The sequence below is a fragment of the Anabas testudineus genome, chromosome 24 (genome assembly GCF_900324465.2).
Source record: "Anabas testudineus chromosome 24, fAnaTes1.2, whole genome shotgun sequence".
Classification (NCBI taxonomy): Eukaryota; Metazoa; Chordata; class Actinopteri; order Anabantiformes; family Anabantidae; genus Anabas; species Anabas testudineus.
The window spans coordinates 12,620,872-12,641,375 of NC_046632.1; the positions used below are offsets into that span (position 1 = coordinate 12,620,872).

The 20,504-nt window shown below is 40.2% G+C and overlaps 3 protein-coding genes across 8 annotated transcripts; 1 reads left to right on the forward strand and 2 right to left on the reverse strand.

The window, feature by feature from the left end:
- Positions 1-323: 323 nt before the first annotated feature.
- Positions 324-1,567, reverse strand: churc1 (churchill domain containing 1). The gene is made up of 4 exons (XM_026340998.1): positions 1,433-1,567; positions 1,048-1,183; positions 750-820; positions 324-627 (listed from the first exon to the last, which is right to left on the reverse strand). Exons 1-4 carry the CDS (start codon positions 1,469-1,471, stop codon positions 538-540), a joined length of 336 nt encoding a protein of 111 aa, XP_026196783.1. The 5' UTR covers positions 1,472-1,567; the 3' UTR covers positions 324-537.
- znf106b (zinc finger protein 106b) lies at positions 1,159-9,972 on the forward strand. Of its 3 annotated transcripts, none has more exons than XM_026340992.1 (21): positions 1,159-1,275; positions 2,070-2,200; positions 2,284-2,345; positions 2,503-2,706; positions 2,837-4,072; positions 4,154-4,508; positions 4,586-4,646; positions 5,156-5,310; positions 5,406-5,466; positions 5,556-6,339; positions 6,430-6,479; positions 6,564-6,697; positions 6,989-7,123; positions 7,390-7,506; positions 7,624-7,815; positions 7,936-7,998; positions 8,219-8,338; positions 8,667-8,738; positions 8,855-8,926; positions 9,048-9,194; positions 9,389-9,972. In XM_026340992.1, the coding sequence occupies exons 2-21, from the start codon at positions 2,072-2,074 to the stop codon at positions 9,443-9,445; spliced, it is 4,206 nt and encodes a 1,401-aa protein (XP_026196777.1). In that variant the 5' UTR covers positions 1,159-1,275; positions 2,070-2,071; the 3' UTR covers positions 9,446-9,972. The 3 variants fall into 3 exon arrangements, with proteins under 3 accessions (XP_026196777.1, XP_026196776.1, XP_026196775.1); XM_026340991.1 differs by lacking the exon at positions 1,159-1,275 and adding an exon at positions 1,681-1,737 and having other exon boundaries at positions 2,035-2,200; XM_026340990.1 differs by lacking the exon at positions 1,159-1,275 and adding an exon at positions 1,682-1,737.
- capn3b (calpain 3b) lies at positions 9,749-19,708 on the reverse strand. 4 transcript variants are annotated; one of them, XM_026340994.1, is made up of 23 exons: positions 19,167-19,708; positions 17,415-17,484; positions 16,924-17,042; positions 16,421-16,554; positions 15,905-16,073; positions 15,678-15,761; positions 15,494-15,585; positions 15,210-15,287; positions 14,674-14,834; positions 14,387-14,556; positions 14,288-14,299; positions 13,806-14,014; positions 13,646-13,682; positions 13,067-13,090; positions 12,610-12,696; positions 12,007-12,084; positions 11,873-11,930; positions 11,719-11,786; positions 11,461-11,529; positions 11,292-11,370; positions 11,054-11,170; positions 10,751-10,809; positions 9,749-10,408 (listed from the first exon to the last, which is right to left on the reverse strand). In XM_026340994.1, the coding sequence occupies exons 1-23, from the start codon at positions 19,479-19,481 to the stop codon at positions 10,382-10,384; spliced, it is 2,316 nt and encodes a 771-aa protein (XP_026196779.1). In that variant the 5' UTR covers positions 19,482-19,708; the 3' UTR covers positions 9,749-10,381. The 4 variants fall into 4 exon arrangements, with proteins under 4 accessions (XP_026196779.1, XP_026196780.1, XP_026196782.1 ...); XM_026340995.1 differs by lacking the exon at positions 13,067-13,090; XM_026340997.1 differs by lacking the exons at positions 14,674-14,834; positions 15,210-15,287; positions 15,494-15,585; ... (4 more) ...; positions 17,415-17,484; positions 19,167-19,708 and having other exon boundaries at positions 14,254-14,299; positions 14,387-14,660.
- Positions 19,709-20,504: the final 796 nt, after the last annotated feature.

Here is a 20,504-nt window from a genome sequence, read left to right on the forward strand (position 1 = left end):
CTTTGAACTGAACTATTTTGGAGCAAGCTTTCGGGCAGAATAAACTTTGACCTTTAACTAGCAGAATGTTTGTTTCTGAGTAAACTTTCTTTGTGTGCGTCTTTAATTTTTGTAAACATTGTTATAACACAATAGCTTCAGAAAGTAGTCAGACTTTTTGCACATTTTACTGTGCATCCCCCAAAGCTTTTTCAGAATGACCAGCAATGGCAACTTTATACATTTTAATTTTAATTAGAAACTAGAAGTTCCCTTCTCTTGTATATTTTTTGTAACATCAGATAAAATGTGTCAAGTGGTAAAACTGCAGAGGGTAATAAAGATTCTTAGTAAGAAAATCTTTTTATTTACAAGACATAGCTGACATATAGACTGTTGCTTTTGTCATAAAGGGTAATAAAAATATATTTCCTGCTCAACTGCTATTACCATACATTAGTTCATAAACAGCCAAGAACAAAATGCATAAAAATGTGGATGGATGGATGCTGCAACCATGAAGTGAGCAAGCAACTAAGAACTTGATGACCTCTGAGGCTAGAAGAGAGCAGACTGTCTGGGGTCATCTGGTAACACGCTGATGGAGTCCTCTGCCTTTCCACACAGCATGCAGAGCATAGTGTACTCCTGGACAATAAAAAAAAACATGCATAAGTATACAATACTAGAAAACTAGAAAACAAATCTCTAATAGTTTACACATATGAATGTACTTATTTATGGAAAATAAACCAGACATCATTAATCACCTGATATTCATCAACAACAGAGAAAGTGTATTCGTGTCTTGCGATGACATGGTCACAATTTTTACAAACATCTGCATTAGAAAGACAAATGGAAATTAGTGCATTGTTTATTATTGTGGATGGGGGTGTCAGACATTCTGGATTACTGTATTACAACCAGACAATAAATCCTATAACAACAACAGTAACAACAATAATAAATCAACCTACATCTGTTTTGCATAAATATTATCTATTACATTAAAAATCGTTAGCTACTGCTCTATTGTTTTATTGGAGCACAACAGTAGTGACTAACGATCGTATGTGACTATTTCTTCTCCATCCTCGTCCTCTGTGGTTTTATTGCTGATCAGCACGAAGTCCCTCTGATGGCAGCTGGCACAGCCCATGTAGTTCATCAGGAAGGAGCCATTCTCCAGACAAGTGTTCCCCTGGGCAGGGAATCAAAGATAACATGTTTGACATCATCGCATTCAACATTTGTCTTCTTTTATAACAATAAAATAGAGCATCATCGTTTCAGGTGGGTGACTATAAACTAAATGATGGCTAACTTTAGCCATTGCTAACGATAGCCATCATAATAAACTGGGGCTAAGCTACCTAAAACGCCAGCGGCTACTAACTTAGTAATACACTAGCTTTTTAGCTTTTGTGTGTTAACACAAATCTCAACTTACCCGGTCCGGATATTCTTTTTGCACACAACCGTTGCACATTTTCCCTAAGCGATGCTAGCACTCTGTAAACAGCTAACAAACAGCCAACAGATGTTAGCTTCCGCACAGAACGGTGGTCTCTGCAACTTATCAGAGCTCCAAAACATCCGCATTGTCAAACGCTATAGATCGAGTTGAGTCTATGTTTTAAAGATCTACGAAAACAGTCCGCCAACCGATTGGGCGACGTAAATTTGACGTAGTGTACGTAGAAAACATGGCGGCTTAACAGCAGCGCAGTCTTGTTGCCATGTGAAATATGTCTGGTAATTATGCTCTTGTTACAGATTAAACCTAATATTTAGCTTAATATAATCCCATAAGAATAAGCAAAAATGCTATTAACTTTGCCTAACAGCTTGTGTAAATTATAAGCAGGAAACGTCATTGTAAAACTCTCAAAGTCAAACTCCAACATGTTAATCTTTCGGTGAACGGAGGCTAGATGTGACTTAACAACCACGTTGTGCTCCTTTGGATGTTGTATTAATTCTGTGTTAATATGATTTGGGCTTTGTTTGCTACATGCTTCATTTAATGCTGCTGTATGCTTGTCTTTTCAGATGTGTTTTTCTCTGTTCTTGTTTTACATGTTTAGAAATGGCTAAGGGTGAGACCCCACAGGAGAGGGTGGATAAAAAGCCTGTGAAGATCAGCAACAACACAAAATCGACCAAGAAAACCAAAAGAATCTACTGTATTTTATGTCGCAGGTTCTATATGAAATATGTAAGTAAAAAAAAAAAAAGAAGATTTTTTACATCTGTTACAAAAAAAATCTTTAATCTTGACAATATCTTTCTGAACGACAGGAAGCTCAAGAGCATATGCATGGTATGTTGCATCACAGAGAGTTGGAGACAGTACTTGGCAAGTGAGTAATTATCATTATAAACATACTTCAAACACAAATGCAGTAATTCTTACCGATTGTAGACTTTTATTTCTTAAATAGAGCTCTGAGAGGTGACAGGTTTTGACCCTCCTGCTTATCTGATAAAAAATGTCTCCATGTTTTTTTCCACAAACAGAGATTCGGTTCATAAGTGCCAAGCATGTAAGGCACCCTCCATGGGTTTGAATGAGTACGCCCAGCATATCTCCACTGCTCAACACAAAGCCAAAATGAAGAGCTTGATGTCTAAACATGTTAAGCCCCTCTCTCTGTTTAAGTCTCTCAGCAAAGAGACCATCAACCAAATCTTGGAGAGAAACAAAACACTAAAGAAAGAGGAGTAAGATTTGTATCTGTTTATCTAATGTTGGGTTAAAACGTTAATATTAGATCATCAGTTTCATTTTATTCACATTGGAATATGTGTTTTTTTTTGGGTTTAAACAACTATAATTCTATTTCCATTACAGGAAGAAAGCAATGAAAAAGAAAAAAAAGAAACTGAAGCAAATAGCTGGTCAGAAGCGTGCAGAAACGCTACAGAGAACCAGTAGAAAAAACCCAGTGGCATCCAGACCAGTGAACATGAATGCACCTATGCAGACGCAGGATATTAATCGGAAATGTAGCAACAGTGTTGTTGTTCAAAACAAAGAGAACAAAGAATTCAGTCTGCAAAAAACGCTTCACCAAAGAGGAACGCGATTTCAGAATCAAAGTGGCGAGTTTCACCATTTGTCAGGCACGCCTGGAGGTAGAAGTTGGCATCAGCCTTATGTTCGGGATCAGTTCACCCAATCAACTTACAATCAGCATGTTAGTATCAAAGTGGAGAAATCCCAAACAGACAGGGTTATTAAAAGACCTTACAAAACCGAACGAGATCCCACTAATGCACCAGCACAAAGATCAGCCATCAGCCAGAAGGATTATTACAATATGCAGTACGATAGCAGATCAGATAAAGACTTCACCAGTGATCACCTCCCTCAGGATGGAGCCATCATCTTTGATCACGACCAGAATGAGAGTACAGGATCTTCTCAGCCAGCAGAAGAAACTTCACAGGTTTCTGCTAATCCTGACTCAGCAAACAAATCTATCAATGCTGCTCCCATACGGGATGTCGACGTCAGTGCAATGCTGAGGCAAATAAGAAGAGCCCTGGGTGTGAGGGAGCCTTGTAGAGCAGATCGTGAAGCCAGGAGGCAGAATAGCATGGCAGGTGTCCAGGTGCCCGGAACTGGGAAAGAGCCACCCGCAGGGGCCTCATATGTGCACTCTCCACCCGTCAGCAGTCCTGCTACTGAAGCCCACCCTGCTCTTACTGCTTCAAACACTGCTCCTGCTAACATAAAACAGACAATGTTCAGAATGACAGAAGAAACACCTCACCGTTGCCAGGAGAGTTCAGTGCTTACAGATGGTCCGTCAACCAGCAAAGAAACTCGGGGAGTCCTCGATACCCCGTCTTCACTCAGCCAGAGTTTGGGCAGAGCAATGTCCTCTGAACCCAATCTGAACATTAGCCGTAAGGTTCGAATTGCCCACGAACCCGGCAGAGCTCAAGGGGGTAAGGAGACCAGACTTGGACCAACCCCTAATAAGTTGTTGAGTTTATCAGGAGACAAGAATAGGTTAAGCTGGTGCGAGACACATGAGGGGATGAAAAGGAAGAAGCAGGACAGTGGCAAAGGCATGCCTAGGTAAGAAAGTCATCTTCACAGGAGGTATTTCATTTAACCTAAGATTTATTTGCTGTTTACTGTCACTGTGTGTATTTACAGGTTTGGAATTGAATTGTCAAATCCTTTGACTGACCGAGAAATCTCAACACAACCACAACCACGGGACAGTGACTTGCCTCTTTCCGAAGGCTTCCACTGGGAGTCATTTCCAGATGCTCCTTCGGGTCAATGCCCGACTCCACCTTTTCCACCTCAGCACCCAGCAAATCCTGGGCCTCACACAGAGACTCATTTAGGATCTCAGCAGCAGGAACCTTTAGAGCAGCCAGGTACTGCACAGATGGACAGGAACTTTGTCAAAGTCACAGCAGCTTCTGTGAAACTGGAACCAAACCTAGAGATTGATAATGGAGGCAACAGTGGTACCAACAAGAGGAAGCACAACACATTAACAGTGAGTGGTTTAGCTGAAACATCCAGGTTGCTCATAACATTTTGTTGCTGAATTGTAATTATCACATATTCTTGCAGGATGCTGGCATTTCCGACAATGAGCCAGTTGGAAAAAAGAAGAAAACAAAGTCTAACAAGGGTAATTCTAATATTTTATATAAGAACTGTTGTTCTCTGACTAATCCCACATTAAATTTAAGTGTGTGAGATGAGTGAAGATTTATGGAAGGTATTTTCATTCCAGTGTAATTATACAAACCTTTCCTGTAGGTGCAAGTCTACCGGGAAAGGGCATCAATGAAAAGGGTAACGCCCTCATACTGACTCCCAACCACAAATTTACATCAAACACTATTTTGACCTGGTGGAAAAACCTGAGATGGAAATGTTGTTCATCTAACAAAAAGTGTGGTTTGGAGTCAGTGTGCAGGAATTACGCTTTTCTTGGTGGAGCGCCACAACTTCAGCACAGCAAAGTCTGTTTACAAGTCTTGCACACCTGAAGAAAAGATTATTGAAAGCTTGTGCAAGTACCTGAACTAAAATAACCATCAGCTGTGTCTGGAGAATAGAGGTCTAAAAATGAAAATTGAGTGCGAGGGTAGAGTTAGAAAAAATATTTAAAGTTTATCTTCTGTCTACTTGTAGACCTGGGTCAAATGGACCAGCTTTTAGCAGTCTCTCTGCGGGAGGATGAGCTGAGCCACTCTTTGCAGGATTTGGACAAATCTCTGGTCCAGGCTCGCAACGCCCTGCAAGCTGCATATGCGGAAGTGCAAAGACTCCTTCTGTTGAGGCAACAGGTACCAGCACTAATGCAGAAAATACCCATGTATCCTTTTTTTTTTTTTACTGTTTCCACATGTTTTGCATTGAATTGTTCTCCCTGTTGTTTCAGTTCATTGCTGAGGTCAACAGCCTGAGAACCAAGCGCATTGAGATCCTACAGGGGATGCAGGGTACACTACATTTACCTGTTGTTTTTAAATTCCCTCAAATGCATCAGACTGTAAGCTTTTCTCTCTCTTTTTTTTAAAATCTCTTTTAGAAGGATACTCTGGAACATCTAATGTAGCAGAGAAAGTCACCACCTTATCAAGACTGTCCCCTCTTCCTTCCTCTGTTGCCAACCCGCGACCACCTGCCACAGCCCTAGCATCACCATGTATCAACCAACCTCATCCAGCCTCCCTCGCTGTGTCAATAAAGCAAGATTTCTGCCATTCACCAACAGCTGGACAGACCAGTCAGTTTGCCAACGCAGTCTTGTCTAACACTGATGCACCTCAAGTACCCCTGAACCAGCCTGTGCCCTTCTTTCCCTCCAATCTGCTCCCTTCACTGCTGCTCAGACCATCGCATCTACCAGCTCTTACAACTTCTGCTGCTTCAACATCAGTGAATACACCTCCTTCTTCTGATTCACCTGCTAGGCAGCAGGAGCAAGAGACAAGGGAGCGGTTAAAGGACAGTGGAAAAAAGGTGAGGTCAGCTATTGGAGAAGCACAAACAGATGAAATTGATTCTAATGAAGAGACAGATGGTCATGGTAATCATGGTAAAGAGCAAGCTGCAGAAAAGTTTGTCCCACGAAGAGATAAAAATGCATCAGCTGCAGCGCCACACAGTGATGATGGGAACGAAAGTGATGATTCTGTTGAAATGATGGAGCCCTCCAACCCCGTGGTCATTGATATTGATGAGTCGGACAACGAGTACTTGCATGACACAGTCTCGAGTGTTCCGGTCCACTCTGAGCCTCCTCAGACGTGTGTCAGTGTGGAGTTCAGTTCTGCAAGCACACAGACGTCTCTGCAAAGTGCGAACGACAGGTAAGATCCAGTCTTGGGATCTGAAATATTCTATGGTTTGTTTTTCTAAACAAACGAGAAAAGTCACTGACCTGTTTGTCTTGACCTCAGAAAAGTTCAGCTGTCAGCTGTGCCAGTGAAGGACACCAGTAATATTGCAGGTGAGTTTTTTTCCTGCATTGATGATGCTAAGACAAGGCTGTGATAGAAAAATGTTAAAATTACAGTAATCGCCATTATTGCAGAGTCTGTCGATGATGAAGAACCATCCTTGGGAACATTTGCAAATCACACTGGACCTGTCCACGGCCTGCAAGTACATGACGGCCTGTTGTACACTTGTTCCGGGGACAACACTGCACGAGCTTACAGTCTGGTTGTAAGTTGGTTCTGATCCAAAATTAAAATTAGTTTGAATTCTATTAATTCTAAATTAAAATCATTATAAACATACTCAATGCCATAATGCCCAGAAAAATCTGCTTATGTCACTCTCACAGAGACGCACACAGAGCTATACAGATAATACACACTTAACATATAGAATGCATATACAGACAAATGTTATGTGATTAAGTTAAATCAGTGCATGTAGAGAGATAAGTGAGCAAAGTGGAAAACAGTAAAAGTGTTACATACTAAGCAATATGTTTTGTCTGTCTGTATCTAGACTAGAGAGTGCAAAGCGGTGTTTGAAGGTCATACAAACAAAGTCAACTGTCTGCTGGTGTCGTCCCTCCCGAACATGCCCGCACGCCTTTACACTGGATCCAGCGACCAGACCATCCGCTGTTACAGTATAAAGGTACAAAACACTTTTACTCACAAGTCATTCTTGTGATTTGTACATTACATTTCATTTCCTAGTAGAGTGTGAAAACTGATGGGAAAAAAGGAATTATAAATGCTGATTTACTTCCCTTTTGTACATGCTGCTGTCACAATTCGTCTTTTTGGCTAGTTTTAAGTATTTAATGTTTATAATTTCCTAGTTAAGATGTGTAATCATCAGATGTTAATCTACACACCAACTTCTGTGAACCTTGTATTTTGTTTTTACTTCACCTCAAGTCTAAGAAATGTCTGGAGCAGCTCACTCTATCAGACCGAGTGTTGTGTTTACACATAGCCTGGAACGTTTTGTATGCCGGACTCGCCAACGGATCAGTTGCTAGTCACGATTTAAAGGTGAGTAAACATTTGTATGTTCTATACAGTAAGTCATACTTGCTGTATAAAAGTGTTTCAAAGATTATTCCATTCCTCTTTTTCACATCAACACTATCACCCAACGCCTCTTGTCAGACTCTAAAGCAGTTGGATGTATTCGAGTGCCATGGGCCACGAGGAGTGAGCTGTCTGGCTACAGCGCAGGAGGGCGCCCGCCGGGTGCTGCTGGTCGGCTCCTATGACAGTACCATAAGCGTGCGAGACGCCAAGAGTGGCCTGCTGTTGCGCTCCCTGGAGGGTCACACCAAAACTGTTCTATGTATGAAGGTGAGGGTCGGACGCCAATTCTTCACATGTAAACTGTTGTAGAATGGGAGTGGCATGAGTTAGCATGACGTTAAATAAATGTTAAGCTTTGTTTTTTTTTGTTTTTTAAACTGAGTTCAGGTGGTGAACGACCTGGTCTTCAGCGGCTCCAGTGACACATCAGTTCATGCCCACAACATCCATGTGAGTGTTACAGATCGGGAGTAGAGGGTTTAGCTGTTTTCTCACTTTAAGCAGCTTGTTATATGCTTTATTAATACGCGTCTTTTAATCTGAACATTTCCTCTACAGCACAAATTTAGTTGCTGAGACGTTTTGTTTCATAGTCTTGTAACATGTCAATGTTGTTTCTGCTGTTTATATTTCATGCTTGTGTTGTTGCAATTATTTTTATTATGTGTAGACGGGCGAGTTAGTGCGTATCTACAAAGGTCACGATCATGCTGTCACATCGATTGTCATCTTGGGGAAAGTGATGGTGACGGCCTGTCTTGATAAACTGGTCCGGGTTTATGAGCTCCAGGTATTTATGACTTCATTCCACTGTGATTTGTGGTTGCAAAATTTGGACTCAAAGTTTTCAACGCAGTATTTCTGAATGGATGATTCCTGTGTTTTAAATATTGAATATTTTTAATGAACATTAAATATCTCTTGATTAAAAAAAAAAAAATCCAAAAACGTTTGAGGAAATGCTGAATTTTGTGAACGTGGATCTCTTCTGCGTCATTCTGGTTCACCAACCAGTGTAAAATACTTAATAAACATTTTTCATTTTCATTTTACAGAAACTATAAATCATCCATACTGATTGATTGATTCATCTCTTTTTTGTTTTTTCGTTTTTGTAGTCCCATGACCGCCTGCAGGTGTATGGTGGTCACAGTGATATGGTGATGTGCATGGCTGTCCATAAGAGTGTGGTAAGTAGACTGAGAACGACACACGGGTTTGAGTCTAAACCTGCAGCATTAAGGTTTATTTTTCAAAAGGCGCTTGGCTCCATTTTTGTTGTATTCACACTGTTTGTCCCACACAGATTTACACAGGCTGTTATGATGGCAGCGTTCAGGCTGTTAAGCTCAACTTAATGAAAAACTACCGCTGCTGGGTAAGGACTCTGTCTCACACACACTATATTTTAATCTAGTGCAGTAAGATGTTACTGAAAAAATTTAATGATTGTTTTATTTTCTGACTGACTTTTGTCCTCACATTTGTTTCTGGTTCAGTGGCAGAATTGCTCTCTGATCTTCGGCATAGCAGAGCATCTTGTGCAGCACCTTGTGGGAGATCACAGTAACCCGAATCTGCAGACAGTCAGATGTCGCTGGAGAGGCTGCAACAGTTTTTTTCCAACACAACAGTCAGTGCGGCAGGTAATGAAAATACACCAGCTACACAGAATTAGCTTTAAAGTCATTAGCCCAATGTATTCTGTAGTTTTAACAATTTAGACTGTCTCACACTAATAGTTTTATTATCTGAGGTGAGTGCCTTCACATGACATTACCGTAAAATCTGACATTTTCTATGGGAACAGCTTTTCACCTATGTTTGGTTTTTCCTGCAGGAGCTGCCTGAACACATGCAGAACCACGCTGAGAGCGACAGTAAGGTGCAGCCTTGACTGGAGGTAAAGTGATGCAGGGAACAAGGGTGAATTTGCTTCCATTACAACACATCTGCTCAGTTTTGCTTTCACGATCAGTGCTGCCTAAAGTGGATGTGAAAATGTAACACACAGCGTAGCTCAGTGAGACTGTGATTGGCCGTGTTTTTTGCATTTAAGCTCTTGATCGCATTGGTTTTGGTTTGACGTCTGTTTCCTAGACGTCTAGTTATTGAGCCACCACTGATCCTGTTGTATGAACAGATTCAGATGTCAGACTTTCATCATATGCTGACCTTGTGTGTTGTTTTTCTTGACTGCACAGCTCTATCATTATTTCCTCCTGTCTCTGATTGTTTCTTCCATCACACGTTCACACATGAGAAATAATTTTGTCATGTGGTGACTAAGAGGCAAGGTTATCAAAATGTTTAGCCAGAGCGAGTAGCTTGCCTTAACTTTTGTATGCTACACTGTACACTTTGTCTTTCATTTGAAATTAATACTTACTGTATGTTTACAGAAATAAAGGAAAATCTATTTCGCGTTGTACACTTCCAATATATTTCAGCATCATGATACTCAATCACTGAATGCACATAACTGAGACTTGCTTCACAGTAGCACTGTTTAATAGTGTCAGATCACTAGGCAAACTCTTTGTAACGTTAAACATGTGATGATTAGACAAATTCTGTCGCTCTTGTCGCACCACAGAGTTAAGAAACAGAAGATGCTTAAAGATGTCAGTTGCTTAGAAATCAGCTAAAACACAGTTTAACTTTTTTAACATAAAACTGGAGCATTAAATGAAAACACTGACATTGACATCATTTGGCTGTAATCATCACCGCCATGTGCAAAAATACAGTTTGTTTAAGAAAGAGTCATGAGTGAGATGGTGTCACATGAGTCGCAGACTGTGAGCAGCTACTCCGACCTCAAACTGTGACTTTAAGAGTACATGGTCAGCTGAAGCCACTGGAAAGAAAAAAAAAATAAAATAAAAGATGAGCAGAAAGAATTTCATTTTGAAAATGTATTTACATCATTTAGTGGGTGAGCAGAAAACACTAAACTAAAATGCCACTTGTTTTGTTTGTCATAGTCAAGCTTAATAAGGTGATTATTAGAAATGAGCTGGTAATTATTGTAGGCTACAGCTATTTCTGTATTTCTAGTCCATTAAAGTGTAATCACATTTTAGCAGCTTTGAAGACTGATAATAATCTTTGATGTTGTTTTTCACAAGCGTGTAATACTGTATATGAAAAAATATAAACAGGAACTAAAACGCAGCATGAGGCAGAGAGCAGCACGTACCTCCAGGACATTGAGCTTGATTAGTCCATCTCCATCTTTGTCAAAGGCGTTAAAAGCCCCTGCGAGTTACACAACAGATAATTAGTTGTAACCGTAGTTACTAATGGAATCTGTCATTTGAATTTGGCTCTGCAAAGTTTCATGAAACATGTCAAGAACTCCATATTTTTATCAAAACTAATTTAGTTAAAATAATTGGTATTGGTAGATATTTTTGCTTCAAGCCACGTAACCTATGGTGTTAGAGTATGGCTTTTTTAGGTTAATTTTGAATGCACAAGCTCAGTTGTGGTCTGTACTTACTGAACATGCCCTCTAGCCTCACAAAACAGCAGATGTAGCTGTCAAAGTCGATGTTGAGGTGTTCGTCTGCATAGCGCATGGCTATGATGTCATACAGCTGCTTGTTGAGGTGAAACCCTTGGTGTGGATAGAATGGGATTAGTTTCATGATCTTACAGTTTAATACATAGTAAAATGTTTCAAACAACGATACTATGACAATGAGTAGGCATCAAATGACAAAAGAAATTCTCCTCACCTGCATCATTAACAGCATTCCTCATCTCAAAACTACTGATGGAGCAGGATTTGTCTTTATCGTAACGTTTGAAGATCAGCTACAAACACATGAGGACACAGTCAGATAAAATATTTGTAAGTCAGGTAAACATGAATAGAAATTAAGGAGGATACACAGTTATCTTAACCTGCCACTCCTTGATCTTTTTCCACAAGTGTTTGAACTCCTGCAGGTTCAGCTTTCCAGTCCCATCAGTCTGGAGACGGTTCATTCAAAGAAACATAACACATCAAAGTACTTGTTAACTCAACATCTGTCCTTTTAAAACTGACTACTGCACCGTAGTACTATGATCTATTGTAATAACAGTAAGGGCAATAAGGAGAACTTTTTACAATACAGGTTTGCAAGGTAGTAAACATGGGTGCAAATACGTTTAGGATACATCCATTAAGGCGATCATACTCCGGCAAGTTTCAAGACTGAATCCTTCTTTTGTCTTAATTTCACTGTCTGTTGAAAAAGATAGAAACTTGATTTTAGTGATGACACACATGATACAGTCTGCAAAGCTAGATGTGATCTTGTCAGTAACTCACGTTTGGCGAGTACATTCTTCATGATCGTCTTGAGTTCGTTGGCACAGATTTGCATGTCCTAAAGGAAGGAGGAAGGACGTGTTTCATATAGGTTTCAAATAAAAGGCGTCAGGTTTGCTCTGTGTTGCACTCACCTCGCCGGCAATTTGTTTGTAAATGGCTCTGAACTGTTTTTCCTCTTCAGTCTCCTCCTCAGGTTGTATCAGTTTGTGCTGAGGGACAGATAAGAACATGAGACCCTGTGCATTATTAGTACTAACAGGAAAGTATTTTAAACAGTAAGTTTGAAGGCCAATCTATCGTAAATGCAGAAACAATTGAAGTTGAAAAAAAGGTTGTGAGGTTTGAGGGCCTTATTTGATAGTAGTATGTAACAGCTACACACACTTTGTTTGAGCATTATCCTCTACCATTTAGACCATAGACCATTTATATAGTTACATTCAACTACTTTTTGAAATGATATATGTATATATATCATATAATGTTAAGATTGATTGGTACTGGTATATTTGATTTTAGTAGCAGAGATCACGTCTGGGCCTGTACATTCTGAGGCCTTAAAGGAAAACAGGTGCAGTTGAGCCACTTGAGACCATTTGGCATCAAACTCAATTGTTTTATTCCCAGTGATGTTATTTGACCTGGAGGAGATTATATTTCATAGCTGCCAGAGTAAAAGGTCACAATGAGCTATTTTCTGCTCAATAAAGACTTCTTTGCTGCAAGGATGTTACCTTTGGTTTCTTCCTCTTTTCACCCTGAATGCCGTCATGCTCGATTTCTTTGTTGGCGTGTGCCCTGTCTGACACAAATAAAATAGGCTGGCGTGTGGATGATGTTGATAGTTAGGATGATGTTGATAGTTAGGAAGAGGAGAGGAGGGATAGAAAAGACAAACAGAACAGATGAGAGAGAGATTATTAGATCATTATATGCTTATAATCTGTACATTGAATGACGGTACAAACTACTTTAGACCTGCCAACATACAGTTAGGTCCATGAGTATAGTATCATCCCATTTGGCCAATGCCTTAAATTAAAGCTGATCGTTTAATTTCAAATCCAGCACAAGTTCTGTGACTGTTAAAATACTTATGGACCAACCTGTATAATCTAAAGAAGCAATAGGAGTGGTAAAATCATAAGTAAGAGTAATCTAGTAATGCTAGTGCCACATACTGTACTTTACCTTTTCTTTCTTTTTGTTGTCTTGCTGATGGCCAATAAGACAAGGAGGGATAGAAGGATGAAATGAGATGAAACAGAGGAAAACACGTGGATATTCAAGTCTGTTAGTAACTCTTGTGGGGAAAAACAAGGAATGAACAGTGGGACAAACAAGAGATCCTAAGAACAAAGAGGATGGAATATGTAGGATACACAACTGGGATTTACAACATGAACCCTAACTCATGTACTGTACATATACTGACTGGCCAATAAAAAAAGTCACTACCTAGATTTCAATAGGCAAATGGTTAAAATCCTTCCACTGGGTAATTACTACAGTGATTATTATGTTTCAAGTGGCAACACAATATTAGTATCATCTGTGTTTTAATGTCAAGGACACTGTTAGTTATGTATCATGTCTGGTGTGTTTTGATTCCATATTTAGCTATCTACCCTGTGAAGAGCCTCCTAAAATCTAGGGCATCAGAGAAGCTCTTCTTTAAACTCCCTTTAGATAAGTTCAAGCATCTGTGTTTGCAATATCAGTCAGAATTAATAAGATATTAGATAGATATTGTTCAGTCATGTTGCAAACCTGCGTTTTGGTTGACTCAATCGTGCTCTCTGCTTCCCTGTGTGGAAAAATAAACTCATTAGGATTCCTTCCATGCCCTGTTAATGGTCATCATTTAAAAGCTAATTTTATTGTCAACAATCCCCTAAATAACATCGGTTGCATCACGAGTGATCCTTACTCAGATGTGCTCTGCTTCTCAGAGAAGACCCTGAGGATGAACTCTCCGTCTTGATGGGGTTCAAAGGTCGTGGGGATGATGACGTACTCTCCAGGAGGCAGGCGGAAACGCTCTGTTACCTCCCGTAGGTTGATGTAGGTCTTGCATTTAGCCTTGGAGGCCGTGTACAAGAAGAAGTCCTTCTGCAGATGTTGATTCTGTCCACACATCTGCAGATGGCAAAAAGGCAGTTAATGTGTAGATACTGTAAGATAACAAGTATGATCTTTAATAATAGACTAAGCATTTACTGCTGTTAATTAAAACAGATCAACAGCTGAACTGATAATGAGGATAAATATGCCATTTTGTATTTTGGGCATTTTGTGTTGTGAGGTTTACATTCTCTACTGTGTGTAAGGCTAAATTCAACACACACAACTATCTGGTGAAAACAGGGAACAGGGACTTCAAAATAACGTCCTTCTCCGAGGTGGGCATACCTCCTTCGGTACCTGCAGAGACACAGAGAAAATTGAATTAAAGTTCAACTCAGCTTATCGATGATGAAGGAAAGGTGCTGAGGGTCACCAGATCTCTACCTCATAGATGGAAAATCCGATGGTGAGGAATTTCACCCCTTTATGGCGCTGCATCCTCCGACCTTTCTGCATCAAAGCCACAACGACAGTGCAGACCACCTCTCCGTCCTCAGGGTCATCGTCCTCCTCATACAGCTGCAACCGATACTGAGGGTTTGTCCAAAACGTGTCTGTAAAACACAGTAGGTGAATCTACAACTGGGGGTCATGTGACAGTAGCCTGAATAAAGACACAAAAGCTCTGGTGGGCAATGAGACCCCAGTAATGTTGATATAAAAGAGTCGACCTGGAAAGTTCCTGCAGCCACCAGCAGAGCTGCCTCTCACCCAGCGACCCTCATTGACCGACACCGTCCAGGTGTTTCTTTCATCACCCTGCAGTGCGTCGGGAGTGAGGTTACACAATTCCAACTTAGTGAAGTTCCTCTTGAAATCATCAAAGGACATCCTAGATGGGAACACAAACAAGGACAAACACTTTATGAAATAAGTTTTTTTTCCTGTTGAGGGATGTGTGGGGAACGATTTTCCTTATCCAATATAAGGATATTAGGACAGAAACAGTGCTTTAAATGTTGTGATGCCCCTTGTGGCAAAAATTGTGAGGCAAAAGTTGGCCCTGTAATTTAGCAATAGTCCTCTCACTAGAGAACTAGAGGTTGTTGCAATAAGCAGCTAAGTCCAACTCCACCTCAGAGTTGGTCAAACTTAACTTAAACATTTAGCACCACGTGTTGATGGGTAGCACGTTTCATGGTTCAACAGTTAGGAGACTTTGACATGTCAAATTATAGATGTGATGAAATAAATTGGTTTCTCTCACCAGAACTCGCTCGCCTCTACAGTCTGTTTTTTAAGGTTGTCCCTGTCTGCAGTGGAAATGGTCGACCACTCCTTCGAACTATGAAGATAAAACCACATTAATCCCCTGTGAGCATTCATCACCACATGAACAATGAAAAGTCAAACTCATAGTAGCATTTATGAACTGTATGATATAGACCAGTGGACTACTGGAATATGTATCTACTGCACCATAAAACAGTATATAGCTGTTCAATAATATACATATTTATGTAAGTATTATATGACTATGTATGTTATTACTTTACATTCCAGGGTCCCTTCCACAGCACCCAACCCCAGGGGTTGCGCAGTCGTATCAGACGAATCCTGGAGTCCTTTGCAACCTCGTCACACTGGCAACAACAACTTGTTAGCGTTACTGGAAAAGTTCTTGCCTTACAAATAATACAAAATCTGCATTTACACTAAGTGGATATAACCGTACCTCCTCCAGGCCTATGATGGAGTAAGCATGACCTCTGACCAGCCCATGCTCAGTCCGAGTCTCCATATCACTGGCTGACAAAGCCTGAGAGATACAGCTCATCAAACACCTTGTTAAATATTCATTTTAACTTCTTTTTGTAACTTGTTAAAACCTTAATAACTCTAAATCTTTGTATGTTGTCTGCACTTTATTTGCTTTATGTGACTGTTTCCACTACCACTCACATCTATGGAGCAGCCCATCAGAGAGCCTCTCTCCAGCGCCTTCTTCATGATGGTGTAGAGATCTTTCGGGGCATCGGACAACTCGAAGAACTCTGTCACTCCACCTGTGAAATCCTCCATGGCCTCCAAAGTGTTCCCCCCTTTCAGTGCCTCATAGGAGCCGTGCAATCTGAGAGAGAGGTCAATCATTAGGGTAAATGCGCTGACATGTCTCTACTTCGAGGCTTGGAGTTTTCACAGTGTCTACAGCCAATTTGAAAGTATGAGAGTACTTGAGATGTTTACTCAGTTACACTGCAAAGAAATATGCACCCTAACAAGATATTTGGTTCAGTTCTGGGTCTTATTATAGATGTTTGTTTCACATAAAATAAGTCACATAGTGGAATCCCAGTGAGGTGTTAGGTCACTGGCTTCACAGCTTGCTTGACAGACTGACTGAAGTAACAGCAACACATGGGAGGTGAGAGATTTACGCCTCCACTTTGCAGAGGACTTTTAATAGACTCTTCTTACTTTGCATAAGCCTTTTCCAGAAGAGCGCTCCAGAACTCGTTCTTTCTGAAAGATTTGGTGAACACCAGCTGCTTGTTGCAGGTGGGGATGCGGTCGTCCACAACCACATCGACCCATTCGCCATAACGCCAGAACTGAAAACAGGAAGCAGAACAGAGGAAAAATAGAATGGGGATGAGAGAGTGGAGGAAAATCATATAAATATTATATCAACTTTAAACTAATAATTGATTTATACACATTCATTAAGGCCTTCTCTTAGCTTTCCTTAACATATTTTTATTTTCCCCTCTTGGAAAATGTTATATCATAAATTGTATATTCATATTTCAATAAAGGCTTGATGGCATTATTGAAACGAACATTTCTATGAAAGAATTGGGTTTGGATTTTAAACAGCTGTGACCACAAACATGCTCATGTTTGTGATCTGCAAGTCTGTTTGTGAGTTTGAAGAGACTCTAGTTGTTTATTGCACACTTTCTCAGATGTCACTTTAGAACCTGGAAATGGAAGATGCCGGCGTAGTTCTCGGTGAAACTCTGATCCTGGGGAATTACTCTGTACAGCAGCTTCTCGTTCAGTGTCAGACAGGCGATGGCAGCCAGCAGCCAGCAATCACCTGTCAAGGGCAGATTCATGAGCTGTGACACTTGATCCAAACATACTGCTGCATAAAGTAACACTGCTGTCAAAGATTAAAACCACGTTACTGCAGGTGTCAGTAAGCTAAGGCTGATTTTTTCTCTTATTTACACTGCCCCTCAATATGACTACTTTTGACTGCACAAAACCTTACTTAAACGCATTCCACTATATGTATTACAAAAATTGAGGGAAGAGAAGTTAGGTCAAGTCAGGGATTTTACACATCAAACTACAAAAAAATACAAAACTTGCATCTGTGTTCTCAGCCCCTTTCAGTCTGTGACATCTTACCAGGCAGCCTGGTGTGTTTGAAAACCACTATAAGCAGAAAACATGTAAACTGTACCCAGTTCTCCTTGACAGATGTCTGTCCTGTTGGCTCCATCGATGATGAACTGAGGGTTTTCACAGATTTCCTGGCACAGAAGAATAACAGTGTTAGGACGTATGTCTGCAAAATGCATGAGCCAGGATATGTGTCCAATCTTTCTGAATATGACACAGTTTCATTTGTGGTGTTGGTTGACATTTGAAATTCTAAACAATTTACACTATGACCCTGAAACCAAAGGCCACTTGGAAAAAATGTCTGGATGGAGCAGAGTGGGGACCACGAATCGCCCTTTTGCATTCACTGCATGTTTATAAGGAAGCACAAATTCTCCTGGTCATGACCTCTTAGTCCTCTGAACAAGTGATAATGCTTTGCTGAATGTGGTGAAGACCTCATGTCATTACGACAATCAAGGCCACACTACGTGAAGAACAGTCACAAGCTAAAATGTTGGAAACTACTTCAACTAAAATCAATCTAAATCCAACACAGACTTCCAGCTCTTATCAGAAATGTATAGTTTTTGGATGTTAGAAAATATGTTTCTGGGGAGATAAAAAGGTGTCGTTAATATCTTATTTTTGAGAAATAACAGTAACGACTCAACTTTGCCTGAGAATGACTACAGCTGTAAAAGTGACACCTCATGTTCTGAATTTAGAGCGCGCTCAGCTGCTGACTCTTGGATGGGATTCATTTATCGTTGATGCCATTAGGTAGCAATCATGCTTCAGTGTATTACACTCAGCTTCTAACATAACATAACATAAAATATTGTACACGTTGTGCTTTGTTCTTACTGGTGGCTGTAATCAAATTGGTTTAATTATAAACATGAAGCTACAACCAGTAGTTAGTTATCATATTTTTTAAGACCAGAAACGAAAGGTAGTCTGAATCTATCTAGTGGAAAACCCACCGAGCGTCCCCTGTAAAATTCAGTAAATTGTAAGTCTTTATTTACAGTGTTTGGTTGTAGCAGCATATTTAGTTAGGCACAAATTTAACATTTTTTAAAAATTTAAAAAGAAAATAAATGTCACATTTAATTTTAAGTGTTAAGCAGTTTTTTTCCACACTACTTTTAACCTTTAACTAATATTTACACAGTAAATCCACATTTAACTCAAAATACAGTATACTGTATATATATTGTATTAGGTAATGCAACATTGTGCTGCTTATTTGTTAATGTACCAGTGCAATAATGAAAGAGATCATTTATATTATCTGTATGTAGTTTAGGTAATGCAGGACTGCACTGAATAGAGGACTGTTACTGTAACATAATATATTTGTCATGTCTGTCAGTGTTTACATCAGTGTCGGTGTATTGGCAGGTACTGTGAGTCAAGGGAGTGAGCCTCTTCATGCCAAACCATCCTACAGTACATGCATGTTGCTAAATTCTGCTCTAAGACTTCATGTTGTTTCCTGTCAAAGGCAAAGCTTTGGACAAAACACAAACCCTGTTGCAAGCTAGTGTCACAGAAAGCAAACAAATATGAAATCTCAAATCCAACACAACGTTGTCCCAGCTGGCAGCGAGTATGAGAGTCAGCTGTCCATGATTGCAGAAAGTGATAACCCAGAGCTATGTTCTCACAGCCATGCCACAATATCAACTTGATACCCCACCCCACCCGAGGAAGTGATGAGATGCATGGAGATTTTAGAGAAGAGCTTTTGTAAACATGTTAGAGCCACTTTCACATTAAGTGTAACCTTGCCTAAAGGATATGATGACAATAGTCTGGCACTCACAGAGGGGCGTTTCCACTCAAACTTCATTGGAGGCGTCTGACTGTAGAAGAGTGAGGAGTCGTTTGCAGGGAACAGAGGGTCTTCAAACAAAACCTTCTTCTTTACGTATTTGTCTCTCAGTTCCAAAAAAGTCTTAAGACGCTTGGCATCCTTGACAGCCTCATTTCTGCTTAGAATTGCAGAGTAGATTGAGTTTCCAGCCGGTAGGTAATCAGCTTTGTCATCAGGCCAAAATGATGCTTCACTTTCAAAAAGCACCTTCACGTCTGTTTCTTCCACGATAGGAGCTCTCTCTTTATGTTTCCTGTCCCCCATAGTGTCTGTGTCTGTCTTAGGCTGTTTCAGCTTATGAAGTGGCAAGAAATAAACTCTCAAGTTCTTCCGTTTCTTTTGCAAAAACAGAGTTTCAACTTGCACAACAGCCCAGAGAAACTTCCTGCCTCGTCCCTGATTCCGAGGACCACTGTTAGTTCCTTTATTTGCTGGAAAACAAAGTCACTGCTCATGGACGGTCACCAAGCATACTCTCACACCAGCAGTCACACAGCCGTGTGTGCCTGAAGCTGACAAGACCTAAATATAGGTCTCATTAAAGGAGGGGCAGAAGTTTCTAACACAGAGACCCTGACCCAACATTCAGCAACTACAATTTTGGAGGGATATATCATGAAAGACTATTGCTATGTAGGTCAAAAACTAGTATCCAGTGGCGTGTTTCATGATTATTTTTAACTAAATATTCATCACTATTTGTCGAGACTTGTGTGTGAGACTTGAGTATCCAGCAGTCCGTGGGAACCTTGTGCTTGCGTAATGAAAGGCCAAGCGTGAATCATGATATGAGGTTCACAAGCTGAGACCCAGCACAGCGCACAGATATAGCTGCAGACATCAAAATATTAGAGGTAACACATCTAATGTCATTTGGCACGTTTCACAGTGTGTTTAAACCAGCTTGTAATTTTTAGGGAAGCTGACAAAATAACCAAAATAAAGTAGGTTAAATTGAACAGAATAACTGGGACAGTTTGAGTTTGTTGTTCTGTCTGGTTTAGTGACTTTTAAACCTAGTGGACACAAACCTATAGGGATCTGCATTTACTGAAAAACAGGCTAATGTAGTAAATTGGGAGCTTACAGTACAGTGTGCAGATCTTTTTGCAGAGATTATTATACACATTTAATTTGATTTTATTAGTGTGTGTTGTAATTCTAACTCTGGTCCTCTCCTGGTGACACCTGGATTTATTTTATTTAATTGTTTTATCCCTCTCTCCACCTTATTTTTGCTGTCCCCTTTTTGTCCATGTTTTTTTTTTTTAGCAGGATCAGCACATA